This window comes from Cydia fagiglandana, chromosome 5 (assembly GCF_963556715.1).
Source record: "Cydia fagiglandana chromosome 5, ilCydFagi1.1, whole genome shotgun sequence".
Classification (NCBI taxonomy): domain Eukaryota; kingdom Metazoa; phylum Arthropoda; class Insecta; order Lepidoptera; family Tortricidae; genus Cydia; species Cydia fagiglandana.
This window is the reverse complement of record NC_085936.1, coordinates 16,710,619-16,738,588: the sequence shown is the minus strand read 5'-3', so window position 1 is coordinate 16,738,588 and position 27,970 is coordinate 16,710,619. Positions and strand designations below refer to the sequence as shown.

The 27,970-nt window shown below is 36.9% G+C and overlaps 3 protein-coding genes across 3 annotated transcripts; 1 reads left to right on the top strand and 2 right to left on the bottom strand.

Annotated features, from left to right (window-relative positions):
* Window positions 1-4,734: 4,734 nt before the first annotated feature.
* On the bottom strand, window positions 4,735-13,706 carry LOC134664594 (dnaJ homolog subfamily C member 8). Its single transcript, XM_063521324.1, has 7 exons — window positions 13,501-13,706; window positions 12,011-12,202; window positions 10,674-10,802; window positions 9,928-10,035; window positions 8,477-8,611; window positions 6,079-6,217; window positions 4,735-5,799 (listed from the first exon to the last, which is right to left on the bottom strand). Exons 1-6 carry the CDS (start codon window positions 13,549-13,551, stop codon window positions 6,092-6,094), a joined length of 741 nt encoding a protein of 246 aa, XP_063377394.1. The 5' UTR covers window positions 13,552-13,706; the 3' UTR covers window positions 4,735-5,799; window positions 6,079-6,091.
* A 2,885-nt stretch (window positions 13,707-16,591) lies between these two features.
* Window positions 16,592-19,267, top strand: LOC134664593 (3-oxoacyl-[acyl-carrier-protein] reductase FabG-like). The gene is made up of 2 exons (XM_063521323.1): window positions 16,592-16,759; window positions 18,298-19,267. The coding sequence occupies exon 2, from the start codon at window positions 18,303-18,305 to the stop codon at window positions 19,080-19,082; it is 780 nt and encodes a 259-aa protein (XP_063377393.1). The 5' UTR covers window positions 16,592-16,759; window positions 18,298-18,302; the 3' UTR covers window positions 19,083-19,267.
* Window positions 19,268-19,298: 31 nt separating this feature from the next.
* Window positions 19,299-23,477, bottom strand: LOC134664751 (uncharacterized). The gene is made up of 7 exons (XM_063521495.1): window positions 23,387-23,477; window positions 22,728-23,030; window positions 22,162-22,434; window positions 21,032-21,499; window positions 20,070-20,423; window positions 19,731-19,994; window positions 19,299-19,603 (listed from the first exon to the last, which is right to left on the bottom strand). Exons 1-7 carry the CDS (start codon window positions 23,420-23,422, stop codon window positions 19,436-19,438), a joined length of 1,866 nt encoding a protein of 621 aa, XP_063377565.1. The 5' UTR covers window positions 23,423-23,477; the 3' UTR covers window positions 19,299-19,435.
* Between the last annotated feature and the right edge of the window lie 4,493 nt (window positions 23,478-27,970).

Below are 27,970 nucleotides of genomic sequence, written 5' to 3'. Positions count from 1 at the left end.
TACGTAATTAAGTATGCAAATCGGATGATAATGCAATATTATGATAACATGGACCTGATCTGATGATGGAGACAGAAGGTGGCCATGTGAACTTTATCGCAATAAACCCTAACTAATTGTGTTTGGGTATATTAGAATTGTCTCGATCGATCTAATACAATAATAATTGGCTGTGGAAAGAAAAATACATTCAGCGATAAAAGCTTATACCAAAAATTGATTTTTTTGCCATAACTTATTCCCCATTTCAATATTTTATACTGATAGAGCAATGTCCATTACAGGGGGCCCATTACTGGATCCACGTCCATTACCGGGGGCCCATTACTGGAGCTTTGTTGTCCATGACTGGAGAAAAAAGACATAGTTTTAATTTGTTAAGTGTGTGGAAACTCAATGCAGTATCTTTGATACAACACGCCTAAAACATGAAAGACGGATAGGAGTTTCATCTTTTAACACGCTAAGCGGTAGACCATTTACATGTATCAGGGAAATATCATAAATACTCCAAATTTCCTCTTAAATGTCCCATGACTGGTGCTGTTACTATAAGGGTCTTTATAGCGCGATTCGGCATTTTCAGGACCCGGTACAGTGCCATCTAGTGTGCGATATGCAAACTAAACAAAACATGAGGGTAATTATTGTATAAACTATCTTGATTCAAGATCTTTAGTTGTCGAAACAGCGCCTGGCCAACGTTTCACTGCATTGATAAGAAACAGTAGGTAAAGACAGACCGTAACTGCAGCGGTTTTGATATCCCACGCAGTGCAAGTGTCATTTTAAACGTCAAACTTCTATGAAATTATGACGTATACATAACACTTACACTGCGTGGCCTATCAAATCCGCTGCAGACTTTTATTGGTGCGACTATAGCTTTAATTTGTGAACTATTACAGTCTACAAATAAAACACAATATATTTCAATCAGAATGTATATACAGCAATTTGAACTACACTTCATATTAAACTGAAATTATCCCAAAGCGGGCTAAACTGTACATTCTTTAAGTTTTGGTTAAAAATAATTAAGAGCTCTTCCACACTGCGTGTTTCTTAAACCCTGGTGGCTAATATGGCGCTCAAATGGCAGCCATTGAGAAATAACATCGTAACATAAAATAAGCACGTTTTTTAATATAAAAATGTCGGTGTTCTATTATATGTGACGTCCCACGGGTAAAGGTACCTTATGGCGGTTGGCGCTTACGCTATTATCAACGCCGCTCCAATATTATTGCGGTGCTATGTAACGTAAGACCCAGCCGCCATAAGGTACCTTTTATCGTGGAACGTCACATATTATAATGTGTGCTTCATTCAATTTAATCCCTGAATGTACGATCGAAGTTTCGGCCGAAACTGCAACTTCGAAACTTCGGTTTGGGTCGGACACTAATATACAATTTGAAGCGATAAAAAAACGGAGTGTAAGCCCCCATTGGCACGACAGCTTTTTCAACGCGCGTTAAAAAAGCGCTTGAATCTGTCCGCATTCTAAATTCAATTTAACTACCAAGGCTTAAAGTCGAAAATCCAACAACGCTTGATAAAAAGCGTCACCGCTGTCGTGTGAATACATACATGGTTATCCATTTGTGTCATTCAGACACTTTTTTAACGCGCGGTGAAAAAGCTGCCGTGCGAATGGGGGCTAAGGGCTTCTACAATATAAATAGCTCTTACATAACAGTAGGTACATACAGTATATTGCTTTGATTCAGAAGGCGACAGTGTCTTAAAGGTATCGTTTCGAATTAAGTCTACGGATATTACTTACTATTCAATGCTAAAAATATGTATAACATGAATAGATTTAGTGTTCAACACAGTATATTGAGCGGTTATAAAAGGCAATTAATTCATTTTCACCACACCATATCGGAAAGGCTTACTTTGCACTTCAAAAACTGATAGCAAAGTTGCATTTTATTCACATGTGAGGCAAAGTAACCAAATGAAAATTTTGAGTTGTTTTTTTATGTTTGCTGGTAGAATTGACTTTTAAATGATGATTTTGGATTATAAATATTTAATAACATTCATTTGGATTTGATTTTGTTTGTTATTTTACATTTAATATTAGCTTTAGGTTGGTGTGGTGAAAAATTTTGTGATTCTGTCGGGGGCAAATTTTGTTTAACCCTCGTGCTTTGAAACCCTCGCAACGCTCAAGATTCCATTTTTCGAAATTTGGAATCTTTCACTTGCTCGGGTATCAATATTAGCACGAGTGGTTAAACAACAACTTTGCCCCCTTGTAAAACAAATAACTAATTTTCCAATTAATTAGGTGCAATACACGACACAACATTTTAGATGTCCTCTCGCTAAGTCCTCTAACTCCGTCGCCCTTCCAGTTATTTGATTCGACATAAACAAACCAAACAATGTTATGTTAAGCCTCTTCCGAATATATCTTATATTACATATTTTATTTGTTATGTTATAGCATGTTTGGAGTGCTTTAGTTCCTTTATTTTGAGTAAATTGCCTGAAATTATTATCTATATGTATGCATTTGAATACATACTTATTTTAATGAATGGTCAATATATTTACAAAACTTTTGTAAATATTTCTTGAGCTTTTCGCTCGTACAAATACATGCTACTTTCTGTATATTAAGTTAACCTTTTCGACGCCGTGTCGAACACAAAAGCAGCCACTCGGACGCCATGTCACCGAAGTGTCAAAACTTAAATTGAACTTTATGCACGTAGGTAGGTAGGGTATAGGTAGGCTTTATGCATGTTGCTCTGTGGTCTGTGACCGATTAATCAGTCTTTGGCGTTGAACCTGCGGTGCGGATATATCGGTCATTGGCGTCCAAAAGGTTAAATGAAAAAAATTACATTTCCATTGCATTGTATCACTGTGTTAATTAAATTCAAAAGTAGCTTTTGACATACTAATTTTAATCGACGTTTTAACATTAACAATATGGTCGTGCAAAGCTTACATGATAAAGTTTAATGATGGTGTCATATAATGTTGGCAGTGAAGATTTCCAATAAGGCCCGAATCCTTGAGATAAGGTAGCGGAGCAGACACCATGTGCGTTTAGGTTACACCCGAGAAAAGTAAGAAGAGAAGTTTGTGTCATATTAAATAATACAATTTTAACACATTCAGGGCTAGACGTGCGCGCCGCCGCGGCGCGCCGCCGCCATAAGGAGTCAGCGCGCCGCCGCCGCCGCCGGTAGTTTAAAATTCGCTCCGAGACAAAGCCCGCAAGAGTACAAATTTAAAATCAATGAACATAAAGCGCGTGCGACGTGCTTAGCTTTAGCGTTCCCACTGTTTCGTTTTTTTTTTAATTCATTGTATGATTTATTTTAACCCATAAATCGATAACGTCCACTATAATGGACATCCCAAGAAAAAAAATTCTGCACCAAATATTAAAGCATAGCATTACTTTCCTCTGGTAGCGTACTTACACTACCAGGAAACTACTATTACTACTAATACTACTTGAATAATATGTTATTTTTAAGTATGTATGAGTATATAAGAAAATATTGGGAACCAGTGTGAACATAATCTTTTTGTCAAAGTCCTACAGAACGCAGAACTTGCAAGGAAGCATCCGACAGACTGACATTTTACCCATTTTTTTTTTATATGACAGTATTAAGCAGCGTTAAAATAAAACGTATAATAGGTTACTAACTGCTGGTCTGTTTATTACGTGGCAATATGATTTACATAAAAATGTTTTTTGTTCATGGGTAAAACAAGTGTAAAAAGTGTAATGTCCAGTATTTTGCCCGTTGTAGTTTGTAGTCGACAACACGGCACTTTTGCTAAGTCCAATATGTTAGACGTTGCCAAGTATGCGAAGAGTAAAATTATTAAATTTTCTGGTAGTTTTTGTGATAAATAAATTAAATAGAGGGATGTTAGGTGTTTCAAAACATTTTAAAAAGTCATTACTTGCCGTATTACGTAATGAACCAAATAGATAAAGATATATTTTTATAGATTTTTATTTTTTCCCTATGGATGTGGTGTGTGTGTGTGTGTGTGTGTGTTTGTTTCCTGTTTGTGTGTGGATTTGTTTTTATCAAGAGACATACCCGATTTCATTTGAGAAATTTGGTAGGAAATTTTTGATAAAAGTGCATGCATTATTGTAAAACCATTGCTTGGATGTTACTGCTTCCTAGGATAACCCGCTGTTTGATTTAATGTTAAATAAATGACGTTAATGACTGGTAAAATTTCACCACCTACGAGCTAAGTTATTCCAAAAATACAAAAATAGTAGGTTTTACTTCAATTCATTACATAAGTTGACATTATCAGTAAGTGTATTTCTAATTAAAAAATGCAATTATTCTATATTTATTTATAAAAAACATGAATTGGACTAAAAAAAACCTTATGCACATAAAGTAGGTAGTCTATACTCGGCAACGTCCAAAATACTGGACGTATTTTCATTACGCGGCATGTTTTTTTATTTACACCGATCCTGGCAACGTCCAACATACTGATATATGTTTTTTTCATGATATTTCTACAATAAACCAAAAAAACGATATAACACAGTTTTTTTGAGTTTTTTCCCGTGTTGATTTAAGAGTTAATCTTGGTTTCTCATTATACGTATATTGCAAAGTTGAAAATCCCACGCCGCCGGCGTTACGCCGCCGCCGTGGATATTTTCGTGGCGCGCCGCCGCCCGATTTTTTTCGACCGGCGCGCACGTCTATTCAGGGCCAAGAACCCGACTGTCGGGTATAGGTACACTGTTCGTAGCGACTACGCGCTCCATACGGCGAAACCGTGGCTACGCGCTAAGAGCACTTTGGCAATGGATGTGTTAAATATTGTTGGTAAAAACTAGTCACTTTTAAACAAATTTTACTTTTACATTGTAACTAAGGGTGGTATTCTACCTGTCCAATTTCTTTGTCCAATGTGTATTTTGTCTCACATTTGGCTTAACGAGAGAGTGAGACATTGGATCAAGATATTGGGGACAGATGAAATACCACTTATACCACCCTACGGTCAATGTGGGTAAATAACCGAAATATAACATTTTTGAACATCATAGGGCAAGAGCTCTCCTATCTCCTATCAATGTGCTCCGTCAGGGCAAAGAGAATAGAGTGTACAGAGGCGGATTGTCAAAGTAAATTATGTAGCCACTGTAAATTTACTGCAATCTTTCGACGGAAGTTAACTGTTAGAACGCCATTTGACTTTGATCCTTATTCTTTCACTGATATGTGTTAACTTGTTAAATAATATTAACGCCATCTACTCGATACTAGGCCAAAGGTATGGTGCAATCTTTTCAAGCGATGGCGCCATAACCTTCAGCCTACACCATAGGCGTACCCACGGTGGGGCAAGGTCCCCACCTTGTTGCTGTTGCCCCACTCTGGTCTCTGACCATAAGCTAAGAATTTCTGTTTCAACCGTACCCTGTTACAATGTACCCAGCCTCCCCTAATTCTGCCCCACCCCTTAAAAAATGCTGCGTACGCCCATGGCCTACACTCGAGTAGATGGCGTTAATATTAATATTTAACAAGATACACATATCAGTGAAATAATAATTACCAAAGTCAAATGGCGTTCTGTCAGTTTTAATCTTCTGTCGAAAGATGACAGTAACTGTACTATGCTACATAATTTACCATGACAGTAACTCTCTATTTCAAATTATTTATGGCTTACCAAAGAGAATTTGAAATGCCCCTTAGGGCATTCTAGTGGAATGCCCCACCAAACCTCACACGACCACTAAAACTAGAGTAAAACTAACGTATTGGGGTTATTCCCACTAGTTACCACCAAGTTCTTACCAGTGGTAACAACTAGAAATTTTTATTCCCACCTTTTACCACTGATAACTACTGGGAGTAACAATTCCCACTACCAAACCGAGTTGGTGGTAACTACTGGGAATTAATTTCCCAGTAGTTATCACTGGTAAGGTGGGTTTTTTTTTTCCCAGTAGTTACCAATAGTAAAAGGTGAGAAAAAGGTCCCTGTTGTTACCACTTGTAAGAACTTGGTGGTAACTAGTGGGAATAACCACGTATTGCAATACGGCTGGAAGTTATCTGCTCTCCGGCTTGGGCTTGGGCGGCTTGAAGTTCATCATGTTTTTCTTCTTCTTCTTCTTTTCGCCGCCGCTGCCGGACTGGAAGGTCTTCCAGCTGTCCACGCGGTTTTGTCGAGATTCCTGCAATATGAAACATGAATCAAGTATTTAAACTGGATCTGGCATGAGTGGTGGGGCCAACTGACAGAACGTAGATAGTCTCACGTATCTTTCAATAGGAGTAGCAGCGAAAGCGCAATTATTGTTTGTCCTTGTCACAGTCACGTAAATGTAGTCATTTTAGTATGTATTATGGTGGGCAACAAATAAATTCGACCAATCATAGTGTCGCATTGCCCCTCACGGTTTTGTCCCTCACGGAGGCCATGTTCATGAAAATTGCTTCTAAAAATGCGTACTTTTATTTTTGAACTAATCGATCACTTTTTTTTATCATAACTAGAGTCTGTGCGGAAAGAGAAGAGTCGTGGCAGAAACGGGAACTAACATTTTAAATTTTATATGGCAATCAAACCTTTGACACCTGTCTTGTAAAAAGTAAACAAACTTCTGTCATTGTATATTTTTATTAACAAAAACCGCAAGTTTTATGTATAAAATATTTTCAAAACACGATAAAACCGTACATAAAAATACAAGGAAAATTATATTTAACATTGTTCGGTTTTGTCAGCGGGAAGAAAACGGCTAAAAGCTGACTATCGACTTACAAAAAGTCGCGGAACGTGTTTCCGCTATTCGCGGGTATTGATGTTGTATTTAATATTAAATAATTACCTATTTAATAAGCCCCCTAAGTAACTTGTCTCCGGTACATAATCGGTAAGTATATTCATTCAAAATATATAAATTTTCATAAATATGCAGGTCATTCATGATCTTTAAAATAACTGGCAAATAGTCGTGATACTTGCCATTTTATGCATATTTATATGTAATTTCTTTTTCAGGATTGTGTAAAAGTACCTATCTACGGCATCTCGAATAAAAGACCGCTAAGTAGGTGATATGCAAGAATTCGTAATCTACGTGCCGGATTCAAGCACATCCAGTTCAGATGAAGATAGTTCTATGAGTGTCCCTGGTTGTTCTGAAGCTAGCTCAAACATAAGTGACAGACTTCGATTACAAAGAATAAAACTTTTTCTAATAAAATATTTCTTTATTTGTAAGTTCGTTTACTAGGTTCTGAATAAAACTTTTTCTAATAAAATATTTCTTTATTTGTAGGTTCTGTTAGTTACGAAATTATATTTCATATTTAGCAGTGACTTTTCGGCGAAGTAAAATATCGTGAGATGAGAGAACCGGACATATCCCAATAAGGCCTACCTACTTATGCACTATTTTTATTCATATTCATATTTATTATTAATAATGTACACATACATTACAAGTTTACAATGGGTGAAATATGTCCCAGATAAAATTACAGTTCTAGTGCCCAATTTCTACCCGATCTACCCGGTTTTAACTGTTGGACTGCACAGATTAGGCAGTACATAAATGAGACTCTCTCTTGTTTGGTACTAAAATTACAGTTGTATTGGGCAGATTCTTAACTAGTTTTAGCAGTTTTGTCAATCGCACTGTCACTTTTTAGTATCTGAGACATAAAAACAAGTGTGTTTTGAAAAGAAAACTAGTGCCTGCGCTAAATCAGAGGATTAAGTTGACGAGCCGACACCACAACCAGGCTCCGTTTAGTAAGCCGTGGTAAAAAACCGGAACAAAAGGGATTCAAGTATCATGACCTTCAGTGTCGTACTATAATCACGTGACCAGTGTTGTCAGCATAGCAAAAACCATAAAATAGCACTGGCGCGCCCTCAAATCCCACGACTCTTCTCTTTCCGCACAGACTCTAACTAAAAGTAACAATGCAACATCAATGATCTTCACGATCGGGGATGCACGGCCGTTCTCTCGTTCGGAGGAACCTGTATTCACGGCGCCTTAATATATTTAATCTTGTCTATGCTTTCATCTACGATTTTAATAGGGAATATTAGGCAAAGCTCTGCGTAGGTGGCACCTTTGTGGCACATACAGTAAACAAACCACATTGACACATCACACGTCACTTCAATCACATGGCCAACCTCGAAATTTCGTTATCTAATCTCTCTATCAGTCTTGCATGTTCGAGCGATAAAGAGGCAGATAACTAAATTTCGAATTTCGCGTTTACAGGTAGGCCCTTGTTAACAAACCGCCTTGATGCATCAATGTCATATTTTATTGTCTGTGATAACTTGTCAAAACACAGTTTAAGACACAGTATGTATAAGTTAGTCTATGAATTTACTGAGTCGGTAGTGCTGCACTCTGGCGGCAGAACATTGCAGTAATATGGTATTTACATGGATAAAAAACTACCTCAAAGTTCTTAGCCCACTCCTTCTCCATGGAGAGTTGTTCCTCCTGTTCTATTTCCGCTTCCCGCTTCCGCTTCCGCTCCTCCTGGTCGCGCGTTTCTAGGTGTTGCCGCTTGCGCTCCATGTCCGCGAACAGCTGGAAAAAAAACGTCAAAACTAGTAAATACCGACTATACTTTCTATAGGTATATGGAGCATCCCACGGGCTGTCCCGTACCAGGCGTGGCTCACTCCGCGATTCGTCGCTTGGCCAGATAGCTACAAGTACATCCTTTCCACACCAATTTTGGTGGCTAGCTATGGCTATAGCCGCGCGTGGCGCTGTCGCCACCTAGCGGTCATATCTGTCCTGATAGTAACAAACGCGTTTTGTTAGAGAGTCTTCTGTACCTAGTTCTATTATTTATTCCATGCCCATGCAAACGCATTTTATTTCCTGTGTTGCGACTTTTTTTCGGCATTTACAGCAAGCGATTATTTTTCTAAATTTCTGTGATTTTTGACCATTTGTCATAGAAAAGGAAACTGTTATACCTGCAATTCTTCAGAAAATTCGCGTTTGTACGGGACAAACGGTAGACAATTTCGTGGAACGCTCCATATCATCGTTTTAGCATTCAGTCGCCTACTGCTGAGCATAAGACTCTCTTTTTGCGCCACTTATCCCGGTCATAGGCAAGTCTCATCTACAAGTGCCCGCGATTTTTCGAACGTCGTCCACTCAACGAGCCATCATGGGACACCAGGCGCTTCTTTCATCCGAATATATTCTATACCTACACGGTGGCTAAAAAATAACTGCATCCCCGTTGCCAGGGAGGTTTTGGGATTATACTAGATAGGTATTAGACTTTCGGGGTTGATCCCATAGTAAAAGTTGCTCAGTATAATCCCGAAACCTCCCTAGCAACGGGAATGCAGTTACTTTTTAGCCAACCTGTATAATTAGCAACGAACTAAAATACAGATGTAGTGCATAATTGTTTTCCATCGTATTTTTCCGGATACATTCGTATTTGTCATGCTACATGCTTCTGTCAACCTCCGTACTTTTTGTACCGCGACTGACTGAAATAGCAAGACGCGTTCGTATGTTTCCGTGAAAATACGATGGAAAATAATTATGCACTACATCTGTAACTAAAGCGAGATTTACATTATCACATTAGCGTCATGCATTTTCACTGTCAGATTAATTGTCAGTCATTTGGACCGTTTTTTCAAAGGCAAAAATGTACTAAGAGCTTTTTATTTGAGATATATCTAATTGGTTTAATGTCACTTGCACCATTCCACAAACCCGGGGTAAAGCAGTTAAACCGTTAACCTAGTGTCAAATTGTATGGTAACCATGGTAACTCCAGGTTTAACCGATTAACCCCGGGTTAATGGGATGATGTAAGTGGCCCTTAGCAGGTCAGTATAGTAATATAGTATGTATATAATATGTACCTTCATAGTCATAACATAAACTGCATGCTTAAACTTGACAGGATCATCCTCGGGTATGCCCTCAGCTTGCCGAGACTCCTTTCTCTGTTTTTTCCTCTTTTGCTCTATCTGAAAATGTGGAAAGAACGATGGTTAATGTTTTATTAAAATTTTATTTTTAAGCCAAATTATAGCCTTCATTCGTTATTTATTACTCTTGATAATCAATAAACAACAGAAAAAAACATATATATGAATAGTTTTTAACAGGGGTCTGAAACCGGCATTTGCTCCATACAAAAATAACGGTATTATTACGTTCCTTTTCGCTTTTTGGTTTATTATTTAATTTTTAATGGGACAATCTAATATTTCTTATAATACAAAGTTGTTACATGATTCAGTCCTATGTAAAGAGCATAAAATAATTAAAAATATTGGGCTATTTCGGGGTTTTATATAAATACCGGTTCCGAGCCCTGGTTATTAAATCTCAACATAATAATATAGGTATGTATTATGTATTATCATGGGCCACTTCACTCCCTAAGTATAGGTCGAATTGACTCTACAAGAGTATTTCCTGCAAAGAGCCGCTATATTGACACAATCAAATTAATATTTTTTATATCATGTGTCAGAGTCTCTTAAGTAGGCTTAGGACTTTTCGCAGCGTACCGTATATGGCGGCTCCAAGGATTTTAGAACCACGGTATGCTACGAAAAGTCCTAAGCCTATTCATAAGCATTCATAGTTCAAATCTCACCATATGTTCAGTGCGTTCCTTCGCCTCCTGATAGATATCCAAACACTTCTTCCTGGTGTCATCATTCTCCAGGGTCTTCCACGCTCTGTTTACTATCTCAAATGCCTGTTGTGCCCGTTCCGAATCATCCTGCAATGAGACACAATCCTCTAGTTAATTCATATTCTATTTTATGCATGATTTTTGTATGACCAGTAATTGGCATGAGAAACTAGGCCTCATTGACGCCTGATTTCTCTCATGTTAATTATTTAGTCCAGTTTCCTTACGATATACAACTAGTTAATGTTCCGTACATAAGTTTGAAAGATATTGGTATAGTTGGCAAAATATGATTTGCACCTTTTTATTTTATTATTATATTACGGACCATAATAGCGATGGTTTTAGCCTGCACAGGGTTTGACAGTTGTACACCATAATGATAGACAACCGACACTCCCTAACATAATATTAAACAATAACAATATCTAAATAAATTTTTGTTCTGAGCAAAAATCTGTATGCACATTGTAAATTTAGCAAATGTGATTTCAGGAAGTCAAATGTTTACAAGATGTTTGCTTCATACAAAAAAGATCTAATTAACAAAAATTAACCCAATGCAGTTACAATAAATAATCTGTGACATGATAAATAAGTCTGTACTAATCTGCACTGACACACAATATATTCTGGTTATATATTAAATGGTTTTGTTTCAGTGCCATCTAAAAATGTAAATAAACCCTTTTTAAAATAATTACCTAAGTACCAACTTTTATTGACAAAAAGGTACACAGTTAGATTTATCCCTTCAAGAGGCATTCATCATGTTGTTGGAATGATAATTAATTGTCAATTCATTAAATTTAAAATTTGATTGACTAAATTGACTGTTCGCAGGCATCTTGTCACACTAAGGGTTATGTATCCTTAACTAACTCCATGGAATTCTCCTAACACTTCACTCGCTCTGGCATCAGTCCCATTTTTTCAATCCTTACCTAAATTCTGGAGCTTCGGGTCGCCACCAATTGTTATCCAATCCATCTGTGGATAAAAATGAAATGTTGACGGCTGTAACCGCCTAAACTGAGCAAATCCAATCCCGTGGAACGAGTTTTACACTAAACACAGTACATTTACAAATCAACCATTCATAAGATGATAAAAATAGAAAAAAAATCAAGTCTTCTGCTTAATCCTGATAATGTTAATGTGTTTCATAGTAATTGCTTTATCTACTATGTAAATATCTAAAAAAAGTCTGCTGAAACCTATTGAAACAAATAATAACCTGGCAACATAAATGGTCTGCTCAAACTTAGTTTTAAAAGTAAAAACAGATAACTAACCATGTTTTTGTCCGGATGGACGAGGATGGACAGCCTGCGGTACTTCTTCTTGATCTCATCGAGCGATGTGTCAGGTTCAAGCTGCAACACTTCAAAAGGGTTCAGATTGAAATACGTGGAGCCAGGGCGGAGTAGCCTGTCGATCTGTTGTTTTGGTGTCAACACCGAGTCCCTCTTCTCTATCTCCTTCACCTGAAAGTAAAAGGTTTTTTTTATTTATATTTGATTCCAGAATAACTGCTAGAAGATTAGTCTCGGCTGACAAGGGGTCATCCATTAATTACGTCACACGTTTAGGGGGAGGGAGGGGGTCAAGAAAATGTGACATATTGTGACATGGGGGAGGGGGGAGACACAAACTTTGTGACGTCACTTTAACTTCATCAGTAACCGAAATATTTTTAAATACATTTAAATAACAAGTTTTTAAAACGAAAATAGTTTTTAATCGTTTAATTTTCTTTCCTAAGGAATTTTGGGTTATAAAATTACTAATATTTATATCGTCAAAAATATTTTGATAAAATATTAATAATACTTAGGTACTTACTCAATTCGGTTTGGCGATTTCGTAGAAAAAATGTGACGTCACACTAGGGGGGGAGGGGTTTGCCAAATGTGACCAAGTGTGACAAGGGGGGGGAGGGGTAAAAAAACCTAGAAATTGGTGTGACGTAATTAATGGATAACCCCCAATCTCGACCAGTTCCAAAGTAATTTAGACAAAACATGAACATGTCTTACTACTCAAAATGATATTAGCTTGAAGATTGCTGAATACAGGCAACATCAATTGTTATAACTACCTGCCAGCTTATTAAATAATAATAACATTGGTATAGGTCCAACTTTCAATCCGGAGGTCGCTGGTTCATACCCCAGATCCTACCAATGAGTATTTCGGAACTTATGTACGAAATATCATTTGAAATTTACCATTAGCTTTTCGGTGAAGTAAAACATCATGAGGAAACCTGCATACATCTGCGAAGAAATTCAAAGGTGTGTGTGAAGTCCCCAATCCGCAGTGGGCTAGCGTAGGGACTATAGCCCAAACCCTCTCGTGCTTTAGAGGAGGCCTCTGCCCAGCAGTGGGACGTATATAGGCTAAATTATTATTATTAACATAGGTAGAGTTAGACTAAGATAGGTCTGCAACGATTTTGTTAGCACACGCAGTGCATGTGCATTTCAAACGTCAAACGTCGTTCTATGAAATTATGATGTAAGTATAAAATAACACTTGCACTGCGTATGCTATGAAAATCGTTGCAGACCTTTCTTGGTCTAACTCTAGTTCTTATTGCCAACTGTCCAATGAGTCTATTATATGTAGGCACTTCACAAACAAAATTAAGTTGTTCAAATGTACATGAATGAACCATTGGTACACTGAAAACCAATAAACTGGATAATAAACTGATACGTAATGAAATAACCAACTTCGATTTCTTATCCTAAAGTATAACAAACGAAGTAGATAAACTAACCTCGGAATAAAATTCATCAAACGACTCCACTGGGCCCGGGAGAGCTGACATCTTGACTTATTATAATGCACTTATCACTACGAAAATATCTAAACTTTGTTAACAGAGTATTTCATTAATACATTGTGTACCATTAAAATGAGAAAATTAAATATGATTGTTGGATCACTGGCTTGATTATTACAAGATTCTGGTCGCGTCAGTTTTTCACGCACGAACAATGAGAATGTTGTGATATGATAGAGATACACATGCGTTCAGAAGCGAGACCTATATTACATATCTCTTTCGTTTCCAAATCACAAGAAAGAGAGCAAAGATATACAGACCCACGTTTACTTACGTGGTGATCCAGCTTTATTGAATCCATAGACAACTAGTGGATGATACTTCATGCCACAGACAAAATATTTTATTGAGTTTAATAACAAAGCACCCTATTCCAAGGCCCCTACCTTTATTGTTCTATTTGACGGCGCAGCAACTAGTATCATTTCTCTCTCCTCGCTCTTTTAAAATGCCATTTGTCAAAAAAGGACAACTATACTGTTGACAAGATGGACTTCAAATCCAAGTGGCCCCTTTTTAGGCGACCCGGGTTGTGCATGTGTGCGTAAAAACGTATATGTGTGCTATTTTAGGCATGTGAAAAGTCGATTTTAATCATGTTATATATCGATAAACGCTACACAGCGGAACCAAATAGCGATTAATTGAAGCTTCAATATCTTCGTTAAACATAAACATAATTGAAATGCTAATGGATAATGAATATATTATAATGTAATAAAATAATTCAATTATTGCGGACCACCTATTTTAATAGGTATTTATGTATTTTAATTAAATATCTGAACTTTCCCTTGGTTCTCTCCTGGGGCGTGACTACAAAATTGTGATCTGATAACCACAATAAAGAAAAAAAGCGTTTTTGTTCATTTTAGGTATAGTTAAACCTTTGAAGTAAAATTAAAATTGCAAGAAATGTCGGTAGTTTATCGATATGACTTTATCGACATGGCTACAGCAAAGTGGGTCGCTTTGTTAATCGTACACTAAACAAAAAGTGGTCCCACTGACAGCTCGCTTGGAAGGCATCTGTATATATTCTTATATCTATGCCCTATTCACGATCCGACATAATCTGCGATCATATATAACTAAGGATACCGCCTTTAGGAACATTACCGTTCAAATTTTCGGGCCAAATTAGCACACATACACAATTACGCCTACATTCAAATAAGACGACGCGTTTACAGAGCCTGTAATCAAAGCTGGTAAACGAAATAATAGTCATCTTTATTACACTAATGGTACATAGCTAAGTGTAGATGAAACGCATATAATGTCAATAACTACCAATCAGCGACATTAATCCGCTAATAACCTTCTTGCTGTACGTACTGGCCGCTGAGAGTTCGCGGTTCATATTTGATTAGAATATGACTTGGACAGGGATAGGTTTATGCCATACAGTGAAGAACCAGTCAAATAATTCACGTATAATAATTTAATGCAGATTAAAAGATAACTACTTAAAATGTTGTTATGACATGACAGACTAACTCAACATAAGTAAATATATCATTGTTGTATAAATGTATTCCGCTAAAATAAGTATTTTGTATATTTTATTATCAATCTGCATGGCAGTGCGAAGTCACGTTCAGGTATAGTCTGTCCGTTTTTCTAAGTTCAAGTACGCCATAGTAAATGTATGGCGAACTTGATCTTAGAAATAGGACTGGCTATACAGTCTGCAAAATTTACATGGGTACACGAATCGGGTCAAAAATATTTGAACAGGCGGAGTCACAATAAATCCCCACTTTCAGTTCAGAATATTTTATATGTATATAGCCGGTCAAGCAAGTTTGTCAGTAGAAAAAGGTGCAAAATTAAAATTTTGTATAGGACCACGGCCGTTCGCGCGCTTACATTTTCTAAATTTGCCGCTCTTATAATATTTTAAACTTTCGCGTTTTGAACACATATTAACTCACATTATACGAAACGAATCTGATTTACGTCGGTTAATCAAGGTAATTGAATATAATTCGCGTTAGGCCCGTCTATAATGTGAGTTAATATGTTTGCCGCTCTTTTCTACTGACGGAAATGGCTTGAGAGAGAACCTACATATATGTGACAGTAGAGGGTGGATTCAAATGATCAACATTTTCAGATAATGTGTGTATTTGTTAAATTAATTCAGCGAAAGCATGATAGGAAAAATGTATCTACATATAGGAGACCGGGTATGATTATCTCACGGGTTATAACTCATGAATAGAACATATTCTAGATATCTTGCCAGGCATCCACTCAATTTCATGTATCTCTAATTGAACAGCTTTTTTCCATAGTTCTCTGCGAATAGCATCTTGTGAGAATCTGAATGGAAAGTAATGTAAAATGACAATACCAAATTTGATTATTAATTTGAAATAACTAGGTAGTTTTATATATATATAGCTCCATCTCATGAAATAAAAAAGGAAAATATAAATCTGTAAGAAGGAATTTATTACTACATTTATAATTATATAGAAAATACCTAAACCAAACACAAGTTAATAAAATAGTCTACTTCATTTAGCATAACACCATCCCTATTATCCTCGCAATTTAAAAAGTCGTATGTTGTTATGAAAGTCGTATGCAGTTGTTACGTTTTAGCTTAGCACGGTAGTATTGAAAACAAATCGTCATGTTTTTTCCAAATTCTACTGAAGTTATCTGTTTACTACAAGTGAAAAGTGATTCCACTGTCCTTGGTATGAACTAAAATAACTTCTGCACCACTTCACGACACATGAATATATTTTTAATTACAAAAAAACGTTGTTTTTATAAATCAATTTAGCCATTTGTCACTGACTGTCATCTCGGTCGTACTGAGATTGCCAATCGAGCAGTTTGTAAGTACCGCCTATCGCGGGGTAGTTTGAGTTGGGTCATAATTGAGCGGACAGAATACTTCCATGTATAGCATTTCGCTGGACATAATTAACAAAAGTGATTCCAGTGCTTAGACGTAATCTTTAAGTATATTATATCTATGGTGTCAAGTGTCAAAGTAACGTCAAAACGGTAAAAAAAAACTAAAAAAACTAAATAAGCGAATACCTACTTCGCAAATAGTTTGAATTTCTTACTGATTGGAATTAGAAAACACTGATCTACCCTTTAATACACTGATCACTGTTAGAATAAGCCGATTTTACTGAACATATTGTTATAACTGCTAAAGCGGGTGAGTTACCTTATTTACAAACTTGTTTTACTTCCTAACCTTTTTAAAGTATTGTACAGCCGCCATCAGATATATCGGAGCGTCCGAGGTGCTCACAAAAATCTGAACACGCCTCCATTGTCAAGGCGCTAGAGTGCGTGTTCAGGTATTTTTGAGCACCTGGGCCGCTCCGATATATTTGATGGCGACTGTACCACTGATTGTACCAGATTCATTAGAACTTCTCTCATACTCTATCCAATAGAGATTCTATCGTCTCACATGATAGTCAACACAAGTAACAAGGTAAGAATTTTGTATTTATTTCCTACACTCGCATCTTGTTATTGGAAACTACGTGAGTGTTTGTAAGGCTTTTATTTAGTTTTCTTCTATAGGTACCTATGTGTATCTATACAATTACAAGTAAATTATATAAAATCTCAGATACGATTTTATTAAGTCACTGTTTACTTTTCTATTTTAAGTAAGTACCTACTTATTTAGTAATACAATTTTTAAAGGTTTTATTTTACAATTATGATTTTTAAGTTATAAGAACTTTAATTGAAATAGTATAAAGTATAAATTCACATCCCGAAAATTAATGATTAACAATATAATCGGTTTATAAGTTTTATAACCTAATAGAATAATAATTTAAATTAATTGTATATTTTGGTAAGGTCTGTTCGGAAAAAGAAGAGTCGTGGAATGTACAACAGACTTTCCGCACAGACACTAGGTAATAAACCAAAAAGAGAGTTTAAAGAATATTTTAAATCTTGCTTAATGGATGTAGTGCCAACAAGCTTTTTTAATAAAAAGTTAACGGGTGATTATTGGTTGTCTATGTTTCTTTCTTCTGATCTTATATATTTGTATGGAGCATAATTATCTTTATCCTGTTGTGGGTTTTTGTTTTTCACAATCTTCATCTTTGTGTTGATGTTATAGGGTTGTTGGGCTAGTTTCTGGCCAGCTCTAATTTTTGTTCATTTGATGGAGTATACAACTAATATAATTGATGTGTATAACAAATTTTAAGTGTGCAATTTTAATCAAATGAATTAATACTTATTATTTTGCTTTTGTCTTTTAGCATTTAATTGGTATAAGTGCCAATTATAATTTCATTATAGTATGCTATTACTAGCCATATAATTACTATAATTTTAACTGAATAATAAAGATTCAAAATAATTTAAGACTGCTTACAAAACTTATGGTGCTTATTTTTTTAATATATGATACCAATGTAACTTTACTGTACGTACATCTAATTTCAAATAAGACACATAATAAGCACATTAGGTAAGGAACTATGTAGAAAATTTTAAGGTCCATGTGTACTGTAAAACGCTTTATGATACACATGCGACAAGCCAATGCAAAAACTCGCAACCTGACCAAAACGTGATGTGCCAATAATCTACCACGGCCGTTGCATACCATTCTTGAAATTTACATAAATTAGCATTCATTTGCAACTGACGTAATTTCCTAGATTTGTCTGATGAATACCTAAAATAGTTAAATACGGATTCTTCTTTTACTAGGCAAAATGTTCACCGATAAAGTTGTCCTGATCACTGGCGCCAGTTCAGGGATAGGCGCGGAAACTGCCGTGGAGTTTTCCAAATTAAATGCATCTCTAGTAATAACTGGAAGGAACCTTGAGAATCTATCCAAAATTGCCAAACAATGCGAAGAGAATTCACCAGCTAAACAACAAGCTCTCATAGTAGTTGCTGATATGAACAATGAAAACGATGTCAAGAAAATTATAGACGAAACTATTAAAAAGTTCCAGAAACTTGACGTTCTTGTGAATAATGCTGGCGTGTTGGAATCGGGGACAATAGAGACAACTTCGTTGGCACAATATGACAGAGTCATGAACACGAACGTCCGCTCACCTTATCATCTTACGACGTTAGCGGTGCCATATCTTTTGCAAACTAAAGGGAACATCGTGAACGTATCGAGCGTGACGGGTTTACGATCTTTCCCGAACGTGCTTGCCTACTGCATGTCGAAATCTGCTTTGGACCAGTTCACAAGATGTGTAGCTCTCGAGCTAGCACCAAAAGGAGTCAGAGTTAATGCTGTTAACCCTGGAGTGATAACAACTGGTTTGCATAAGAAAGGAGAGGGCAGCATGAATGATGAGCAATATGAAGCGTTTATAAAAAAGTGCGCTGAAACGCACGCTTTGGGACGACCTGGAGATGCGAAGGAAGTGGCGTCAGTTATTATATTCTTGGCTAGTGAGGGTGCTAGTAACATAAGTGGAGCAACTCTACCCGTTGATGGTGGACGCCATGCTATGTGTCCTCGTTAATTATAACAGGTTGTCATATCAACTTTCAAGTTCATTGTGATACGAGATTGATAGAGCTAATGGAAACATAATTAGTCAGCATTTTAAGTATCAAACAAGCTATTCTAAGTAGTATAAGTACTTAATGTTTTTTTCCGATCGTTGTTTAAGGTGCTGGTTTTCCAATAAATTATATTTTAGATATTTTTAAAGACTTTCCAATAAAACACTGAAAAGTGCAATCCCAATAGTATTTAATGTTAAACAACGCTTACCTACACATTTTCTGATACTTCCAATTTATACGAGAAGATTAAAATAATAAAAAATTCGAAGTGAACTTCACCGTCAACAATTTTAGGTATTTAAATTGTTTAAACAAAAGGTTTTTCTTTTTCACTCTTAACGCAGTTGACGATGTTTATTATTTCTTCTGTAATCGCCACTGAGGCTTCAATTAGCCCGTCTGCTGCACAATTCAGGATGGTCTCCAAAGCGTCTTCTACTACGTCTCTGCTAACTGATCTCTGAAAATGAAACGACTACTGGTACATTATTGTTTTACACCAGTGAATATAAATTAATGTTTCAATTAAAAAGCATTCAATTTCGACGAAATTCTCTGTGCTCTGATCTCGAATCGTTCTTTTCTTTAAGTTTATTACTTACAGTATTCATAATTTCAGTCTCCTTTTGTTCCATGATATCATAAATCTCTCCTCTAGCTTTATTCAGGCATTCATCAGCATTGTCGACTTTCTGTACGCATTTATTCATCTTATCTTCAGCGTCTTTAATAAATTCAGTGTCATCAAGCACCAATTTTGACTGATAGCTATCTAAAACTGATGCATTATTAACACTGTCAACAATACACGATCCCACACTTTGTGCTATTTGCTTAAGTAATTCTTGGATTATGTCCTTGTCGTCCTGTAATAACAATAATCGTATAATAGGTAAATAATTACTTATAGGTAGTTGAAAGGTACTTCTTGTGTTACTTACTTGGATACATTGTTTAATTTCTCCTGCTTTTTTCTTCAATACCTGTATAAATTGGTTAAATCTGTCTTTTAGGACTTCTAACTTGGCCTCAAAATCTTTGACCGCTTCTACCGCTCGTTTCTTTATATTTTGAAGCCACACGTTGATTTTCTCTCTAGTTTTATCAGCTATGTCTTTCACGGCGTTCCATGCGTTAGTAATACTGTTTTTAATTCTATCCCATAAGTCACTAATACTCAGCAACCTGTTTACATCGATATTGGCGAGTTCTTTAGATTGTATTGAATTGATTTGATTTTGAGTCAGACGTGCCAAGTAGCTTTTTGAAGGAACGATTTCTTTTGCTTCTGCATTCTGTAATTGGAAAATTTTGAATCGTGTTTGTGGAATAAATAGACTGTTTATTAATAAGTTATTAAATTATATCTTACCTGTGTCTTCAAAATACAGTATATGAAGAACAAAATTAGTACTTTCATGTTTACTGGCCCGTGCAGAAGTAAATTGGAGTTAACGCTTGTATTTATTTATACTATCCACTTTGTCTTTTAAGTGGCTATCAGTAACAATTTGATAAATACCTTTTATTTAATTACCCTTACTGCAAGAATTATCACTAGCTTTAATTTGTTAGCTAGTCACTTGAAAATAGGTTCTAGCCAGTAATTTGAAGTGTCTTATCGTGTTTTGCTATTATTTATTTAGCCCAGGGAACCTAAGATGGTCACCTTTTTGGAATCTCGACCGTTGCTGGGATTTCATGGCAGGGTTTATAAGAAAGGGCTATGTATACCATATTCTTTAATAAGTAATTATTTCGGTAAAAATATTCACACTACGTAGCAATTTTGGAAAGAAAACTTTTATTTCACAAAAAACAGACTTCGGATCTTGTATTTACATCAATTATAGCCTTAATTAATCTTATTATCGATTTCGATCTGAGTATCGACATCATTAACAGGATCGTTTCCAAAAGAAATGTCAACATTTGCACCAGGAGCATCAGGGAGGGTGGGGTTGGACCCTGTGAGGGCGGTGTTGGACCCTGTGAGGGCGGTGTTAGACCCTGTGAGGGCGGTGATGGTCCCTGTGAGGGCGGTGTTGGATCCTGTGAGGGCGGTGTTGGACCCTGTGAGGGCGGTGTTGGACCCTGTGAGGGCGGTGTTGGACCCTGTGAGGGCGGTGTTCGACCCTGTGAGGGCGGTGTTAGACCCTGTGAGGGCGGTGTTGGATCCTGTGAGGGCGGTGTTGGACCCTGTGAGGGCGGTGTTGGACCCTGTGAGGGCGGTGATCGTGTTGGTGACCTTGCACTTCTGCAGGTCCACGATGACCTTGGCTGTGCCCATGCCGGCTTCGAGGAGGCGTTGGCCAGCGCACAGTTCTAGGGCGACGGGCAACTTGGCTATAGCTATGTCGACGCGTGCGACCTGCGAATGTTAAAACTGATGTTAAGGTATCATTCGAATGCAGCGCAGAGTTCCTGTGGTAGCGTTGCTGGTGCAGCTGCAGAGTAACGGCAGCGATAGTGACTTCTCCCATTTCCCGTTGTCGCAACGGTGTAGCAGTTGATATCTAACAGTGCTGCAGTTGCCATTTATTGTAACCTTTACACTCGACTTTTTTTAGTTTCTGACATTACTACGTAAGTACCTATTGTTACACTAAAGAGCAACAAAAATGAGAAACGGGAGCGAATTTGTATGGGCAAATCGTGACTGGTTAAAGCCGCCACTCGTACAAAATTGCTTCCCTCCCATATGACAGAAAATTACGTTGCGTATACATATACATATATATAGATAGATATCTAGATATAACCATATATGCCTAACCATTGTTTCAGTTGAGATACGGAAAACCAATTAATATACAATCCGGAATTAATTAAACTTTAAACGATTGATTGAATGACAAAATTTACACGAAGATTTGTAAGCGATAAATTTATCAGCGAGTATAATTGTTATACCAAAATAAATGTATTTTCGGTAGTAATATGCTCTCTTATCGTTCCTTATACGTAATTGTATCGTTCATAACTGCTTCCCGCTTTAAACATTCACTAAAAATGGCATTATAATATACTTACGTTGATTCCGCTTTGCGTCATGAAAACGGCTCCCCTCATTTCAGTCTTCAAGGCAAGCATAGCAAGGCACGCTCCTTTGATAAAAATGTTGTCATCGTTGTCTGTGCAATTTTTTATTCCCTCCGTGGCTCTGTTGGCAAATTCGAGCCCTCCCTGAGATATTTCTACCTGTCTTGCGATCAGGTCGCTGATTTCTTGCACTTTTTCGTCGGCGCAGGTCATGGTTCTGTATACAGCGTCGTTGAGGAGTTGATCGGCACGTTTCTTATGGGACTGAAAATTATAATTTATAAGGTACATAATTATGTATTTATATTCTGTATTGGTTCATTTTACCTCTTCTTTTATCGAGCAGACACATTTTTAATTAAGGGAAAAATGGAAGCTCGAAGCGGTGCATTTTTCTATTTTTCATAAAATGATAACTACTAAGTACCTACTCAACGTTACTTTAACAGTGTTACCCTACGACCTTTTTCCTGGTAGGTAAGTAAATGTACAAAGGCGTACTTATCCTGTAAGTTAAATTTGGGTATGTTTCTGGTGTCTCACGTCATATAACTCACCTCGACACAGTCTTTGACCGCCCCACCGGCGTTAGAGATCCTATCCGCGACATTAGAGATAGCTTCCGATACTCTATCCCTCAGCTTCTGGATGTCAGCTTGCAGCCTCTCTTTCAAAATTCCAACTTGGTCCTTCAAGCCGGATGCGAAGCCTTTCATAGCGTCTGCAGCTTGCTGTGCCGATTGGCAGAGGTTCGCTGCCAGCTCTTCGATTAGTTTCTTGGTGTTGGCGAAGATATCGTGGCTGTTAGGTGGTGCCAAGGTCTGGGACCCGATGGTCGCAGCTTGGCCGAGGGCGCAGACCTGGTTAATGAAAGCATTTTGAAATATTCGAGCCTAATAAGTAGTAGTAATGGGTTAAATTAAGGGAAGTTAAAATTTCTTAAATTCTCTGTTTTTATAAGGTCAATTTAAGGGAGACCATCCTTAAGGTAAGACCGTTTACAAGCTCTTTCATCGCTTTTAACTCTTGCGTTTGTACACATACTACAGAAAGTCGATAGAGCAGAAGGAGCGAAGTACGTAAGTATAGTAATTACGAGAGTTTTAATCTTATCATGGCAGCTTTCCCAACGAAAAAGAACTATTTCCCACCTTAATTAATTTAAGCTTCTTCCAAAGATGTAGGTAAGTATAACATTTTAAATAGGTAGCCTTACCACGACAAGAAACGCGCCAACTGCGATGGACCTCATATTTGCAAGTTACTATGATTTCCAACTGAAATCTGATATTTTCACCGAAAAAACCATGGTTTATATACTGCTCTATGCAAATGCAGTTACCCATAGTTCCCCGAATACAAACAGATAAGTCTTATCTATGGTGTTTCATGGTAAATATTGAATTAATTCTCAGTGATAAAATCAGTTTCAAATGCGTTTGATAATAGGCTACATAGGTAAGATTGCAGAATAAGGTTTTTTCAGAGATCCGTAGTCAAAACGGCAAACACCCATATTCGGTATCGTGTTCTGATTAGGAAATAGTAGAAGGAAAAGTTTTTGTATGGAGGGTTACCGACTTGGACGACCTGCCCCATAGAAAACAAATTAAAGTCAAAAAAATTTTTAATAAGTAACAATTTTTTCCTTATCAGAACATTACACCGATTCCGATATGTCCTTAACCGGATCTATAAACTGCTCCCGTTCCCATGCTCCTACAAAACAAAAAAGTTCGACATATTAGTCGCTTTTGGGTACTGTGCGTCTAGATATCAGCAATTATATCTACCCAGTTATATATAATTATAGTACCCAAAAGCGACTAATATGCAAATTTATTATACAAATATCCCTTTGTTTCTCATAAAGTTTTAAGTCATAATGTATTGTTTGTCATATTATCGTTAGTCATAAAACTGAAACGGTTAACTTTGTTAAGGTTAGGTTAGGTTTGTTTTTATGGCAATCCTGAAAAGTTACCCGTTTCTGAGAAAAACCAATTATGACTAACGAAAATTCGGACAAACAATACATTATGACTTCAAACTATTTGGGAAACAATAGAGACCCATCAGCAAGATTAGGTACTGAACTTAAAGCACGTGAACGCAGGTAGGTCTCTGTGGCGCGCCGTTTACTATGTTACACTAAGAAAAATGTAAGATGTCAGATACCTAATTTCATATTTATTTTATTACAATTGAATAATCGTAACTTGTAACTAAGTACCAAAATCTTAATTAATATAGGTACTTATAGTTCGTTTTTTTTAGCATTAGAAAGAACTTCGCAGAAGTAAGCTTGTGGTTCCAAATCCGGCACTTTTAGCGGTAATAATTTGAAGTAAATTATATGTATTGACCGTGCTACATTAGATTATTCAATAATTATTAACAATTAAAGAGCCTGATAAAAACTGTACGCTTGCTTCTGTGGAGTTCTTTCTAATGCTAAAAAAAACGAACTATAACTCGGTTTTCATAGTCGTACTTGAAATTTTAATTCAAGTATCATCGCCGTCACTATGTAGCAATAGTTTGCAGTAAGTATTTTATTATGTTCTAATTTTTCACGTCTTGCAACACCTTTAGGGTATATCTGGTAAACAAGGTTTCAAGGCCCTACAACTAGAACAAATGGCAAAAGCAAATAACATTATCGCACATAATAAAAGATCGCTATATTTGTATGACTTGAATCAAGTGGTCTACTATAATTAGGTAGTTATTATTTAAGAGTTCGTTGAACTATTAACTACTTACCTTGGTTGTATTGCTGTGACAAGTTTATCAGAGAATGCTCGGTACCACGGATAACTATTGTGTTATTAACAAATCGAAGGTACCTACATATATATTTTATAGCGTGAAAATATGGTAAAAAATGAACGAGGTCGTATATCACATACAGTTGTTATACTTGTTATAAATATATTGTGGATTAGGGTGGGAAAATTTGATTTTCACTTCTCATGCTCAAAAAGTGCACCTTCATGTCGTGCGTAGACGACATAAAATCGCATTTTAGGCCCCCCCCACATCTGGCGTCTTTCGAGCGTCGTCGGCGTCTGTCGGCGTCTGGTCAGCGCTATGGAAAATGACGTCGCTGCGCAGTTGCGTCGACGCTGCGTCGACGTTGCGTCGAGCAGCGGCCATAGAATTGTAGACGCCGACGCTCGAAAGACGCCAGATGTGGTGGGGCCCTTATGCTCTAGAGCTAGAGAAATTTTCTTCTAAGACTAAGGTAATCGGTCTCAACAGCCAAACAGTTAAAACATATTGCACAATTTTACTGAGCAATAAAATTGTGTAGATGACAAAACTTGTTATATTATTTTATTTTTGCTACAATTTATTAGAAATCCGTATTTTCTGTCATAAAATTTAGTAAATCACAAAAAATAGGAGTCGATTAACGTTCAAAAATGATCCGAAATGTTTGACTTGGCAGAAAACCAAGCGTCTGAAACTCTGATCACCTGTTGAAAATAAAAAAAAAGAATTAAAAAGTTAGTTGGCGGGAATTGGTTATGTATTTAATTATGTTCTTTCGCTTTACGACAATTTCGTGGTGTAAATTGCCGTGAAAAATATAATTATTTTCCTCGCAATCGAAGTGAAAAGCAGAGTGTACAACAAGGGCATAAATGTCCATTTTTACCCTCGTCTACTATTTTGGTCTTCGCTTCGCTCGGACCAAAAAATTACCTCGGGTAATAATGGGTCACTTTATGCCCTTGCTGTACAATCTACTATTATTGTGATATATTACGTTTGATTGCAGGAGTGCAAGTCGCACATTCCCGATTAAACATGAAAAAAACAACTGTAGAATGTAGATAGGAACGGATCACTCCGATATAGGTAGATATATAGCATCTGAGTTATATTGTGTAACCACCACGGACCTGTACCGAAAAAAAAGTGTGAACGAAAGAGTGGTGAAACAAGATAGGATTGCAACATTTCCAACATTACAATAAGTTAATAAGGATGGCAATTTATGACATCAATTACATATAACTAGTGTGAGTGTGACACATGTGCTCGAGTTTGACCCTCTCTTTTGGACCGTTATCTCTAGTCCTCTATGATATTTCACAAAAAGTGACAATACTATTAGGTTTCACATCCGTGATCCATGGCACAGAAAAAATAATAAGTAGTACTAAGTACAGAAGACTCACTCTCTAACAAAACGCGTCTGTTACGGTCAGCACAGATATGGCCGCTAGGAGGCGACAGCGCTACGCGCGGCTTATGGCAAACCCCAAAATTGGGGCCGAACGGATGTACTTTTAGCTACCTGTAGCAAAGCGACGAAATCGCGGAGTGAGACACGCATGTCCATGGATAGACGGGTGGTTAAGACGAAACAGGAGCTGAGTTTTAAATATTTTAGGTAAATATACCCGTCTCGCTAACAGAAGCGGTCCCTAAAACTAGAGCGATAAGGACAAGGCGAAAAATCCTGCGTAAAAATGTCAAAAATCGAGGTTTCGTACTCCTCTGTTTCCTCCTTCAAAACTTAACCAAGCGTAACCAAATTTGGAAATCTAAATGATTATGAAATTATCTGTGTCGGACCGTTTTGCTTTTTGTGCTAATTGATATCAGTTTTGAATACCACGCCTCTCATTGCGGCATAGTCAATTAGGCCATTTTGGCCATTTTTGAAGGGCTCTAGCGCCTTAAAAAACAAAAATATCAAAAAAAGCAAAACGGTCCGACACAGATATTGACAATATTAATCTGTGTTGAAAAAATCATTGCTCTAGCTTCAAAAACCACGGAGGAAAACGAGGAGTACGTTTGTATGGAGGAATGATCACTCCTGTTGGCTCTTAACAAAAGGAGACGCCTACTTGTACACTGAGGGAGTATAACAGGTGTTGATGGTTTTGCTTTCAACGTTTTGTCAGGCGCAAGTCCGGTGAAGTACACAATAGAGTCTGTTCGGAAGGAGAAGAGACGTAGGTATGTATTGGGACGTGGTAGGTATGTATTGAGCCCCATACAGTCCACGACTCTTCTCTTTCCGCACAGACTCTAATATAGTGTCAAAGGCAATTAATTACACCATAGATACCTAACTACGTACGTATATTCTATTAAAAAAAATTATTTGTTAAAAGATACACGTAATTCATAAAGGTGTACATAAATTATTGTAATAAAATTCTTGAGTGGAAATAAAATAAGACATTCGACAGGCAACATACATTCTCAGGGTCAGAAGTATTGTTTATATCTTAAATATGTAAAAAGAACATTCGAGGCTTGAGATATTTCCTAGCGTGGCTAAAATGGTTTTGTTCATTGAAATGACTGCAATTCGTTTCTTAAAATTTTAAGTTCAGCCATAAGGAAGAAAAATTTGTAATAACAACAGCAGGTACAGGTAAATACTTGGATTTAGTTGCCATAATATTAATAACCTAGGGTTTCATTTTGCAAAGCCCTTCATAAGCAATCTCAATGCATATCCTTCTTGATCCTTCTACTCATTAAATAAAAATATACCTACTATGAGACACCTTCCTTACACAAATCAACCTAAGCTAGTCCCACAGTAAGCTCAATAAGGCTTGTAGTGTGGGTACTAGATGATAATATGTGACGTCCCACGGTCAAAGGTACCTTATGGCGGGTATGGAGTTATGCATATCCCAGTAATCTACAATAAATAAGCTATCGATAACACAAAAGATCAACCTCCTACGTTGCGTAGTTACAGAGATATGATTTTTTGAAAATAATGTTGTGAAATGAGCAACTTTACGATAGAGAAGTTTTA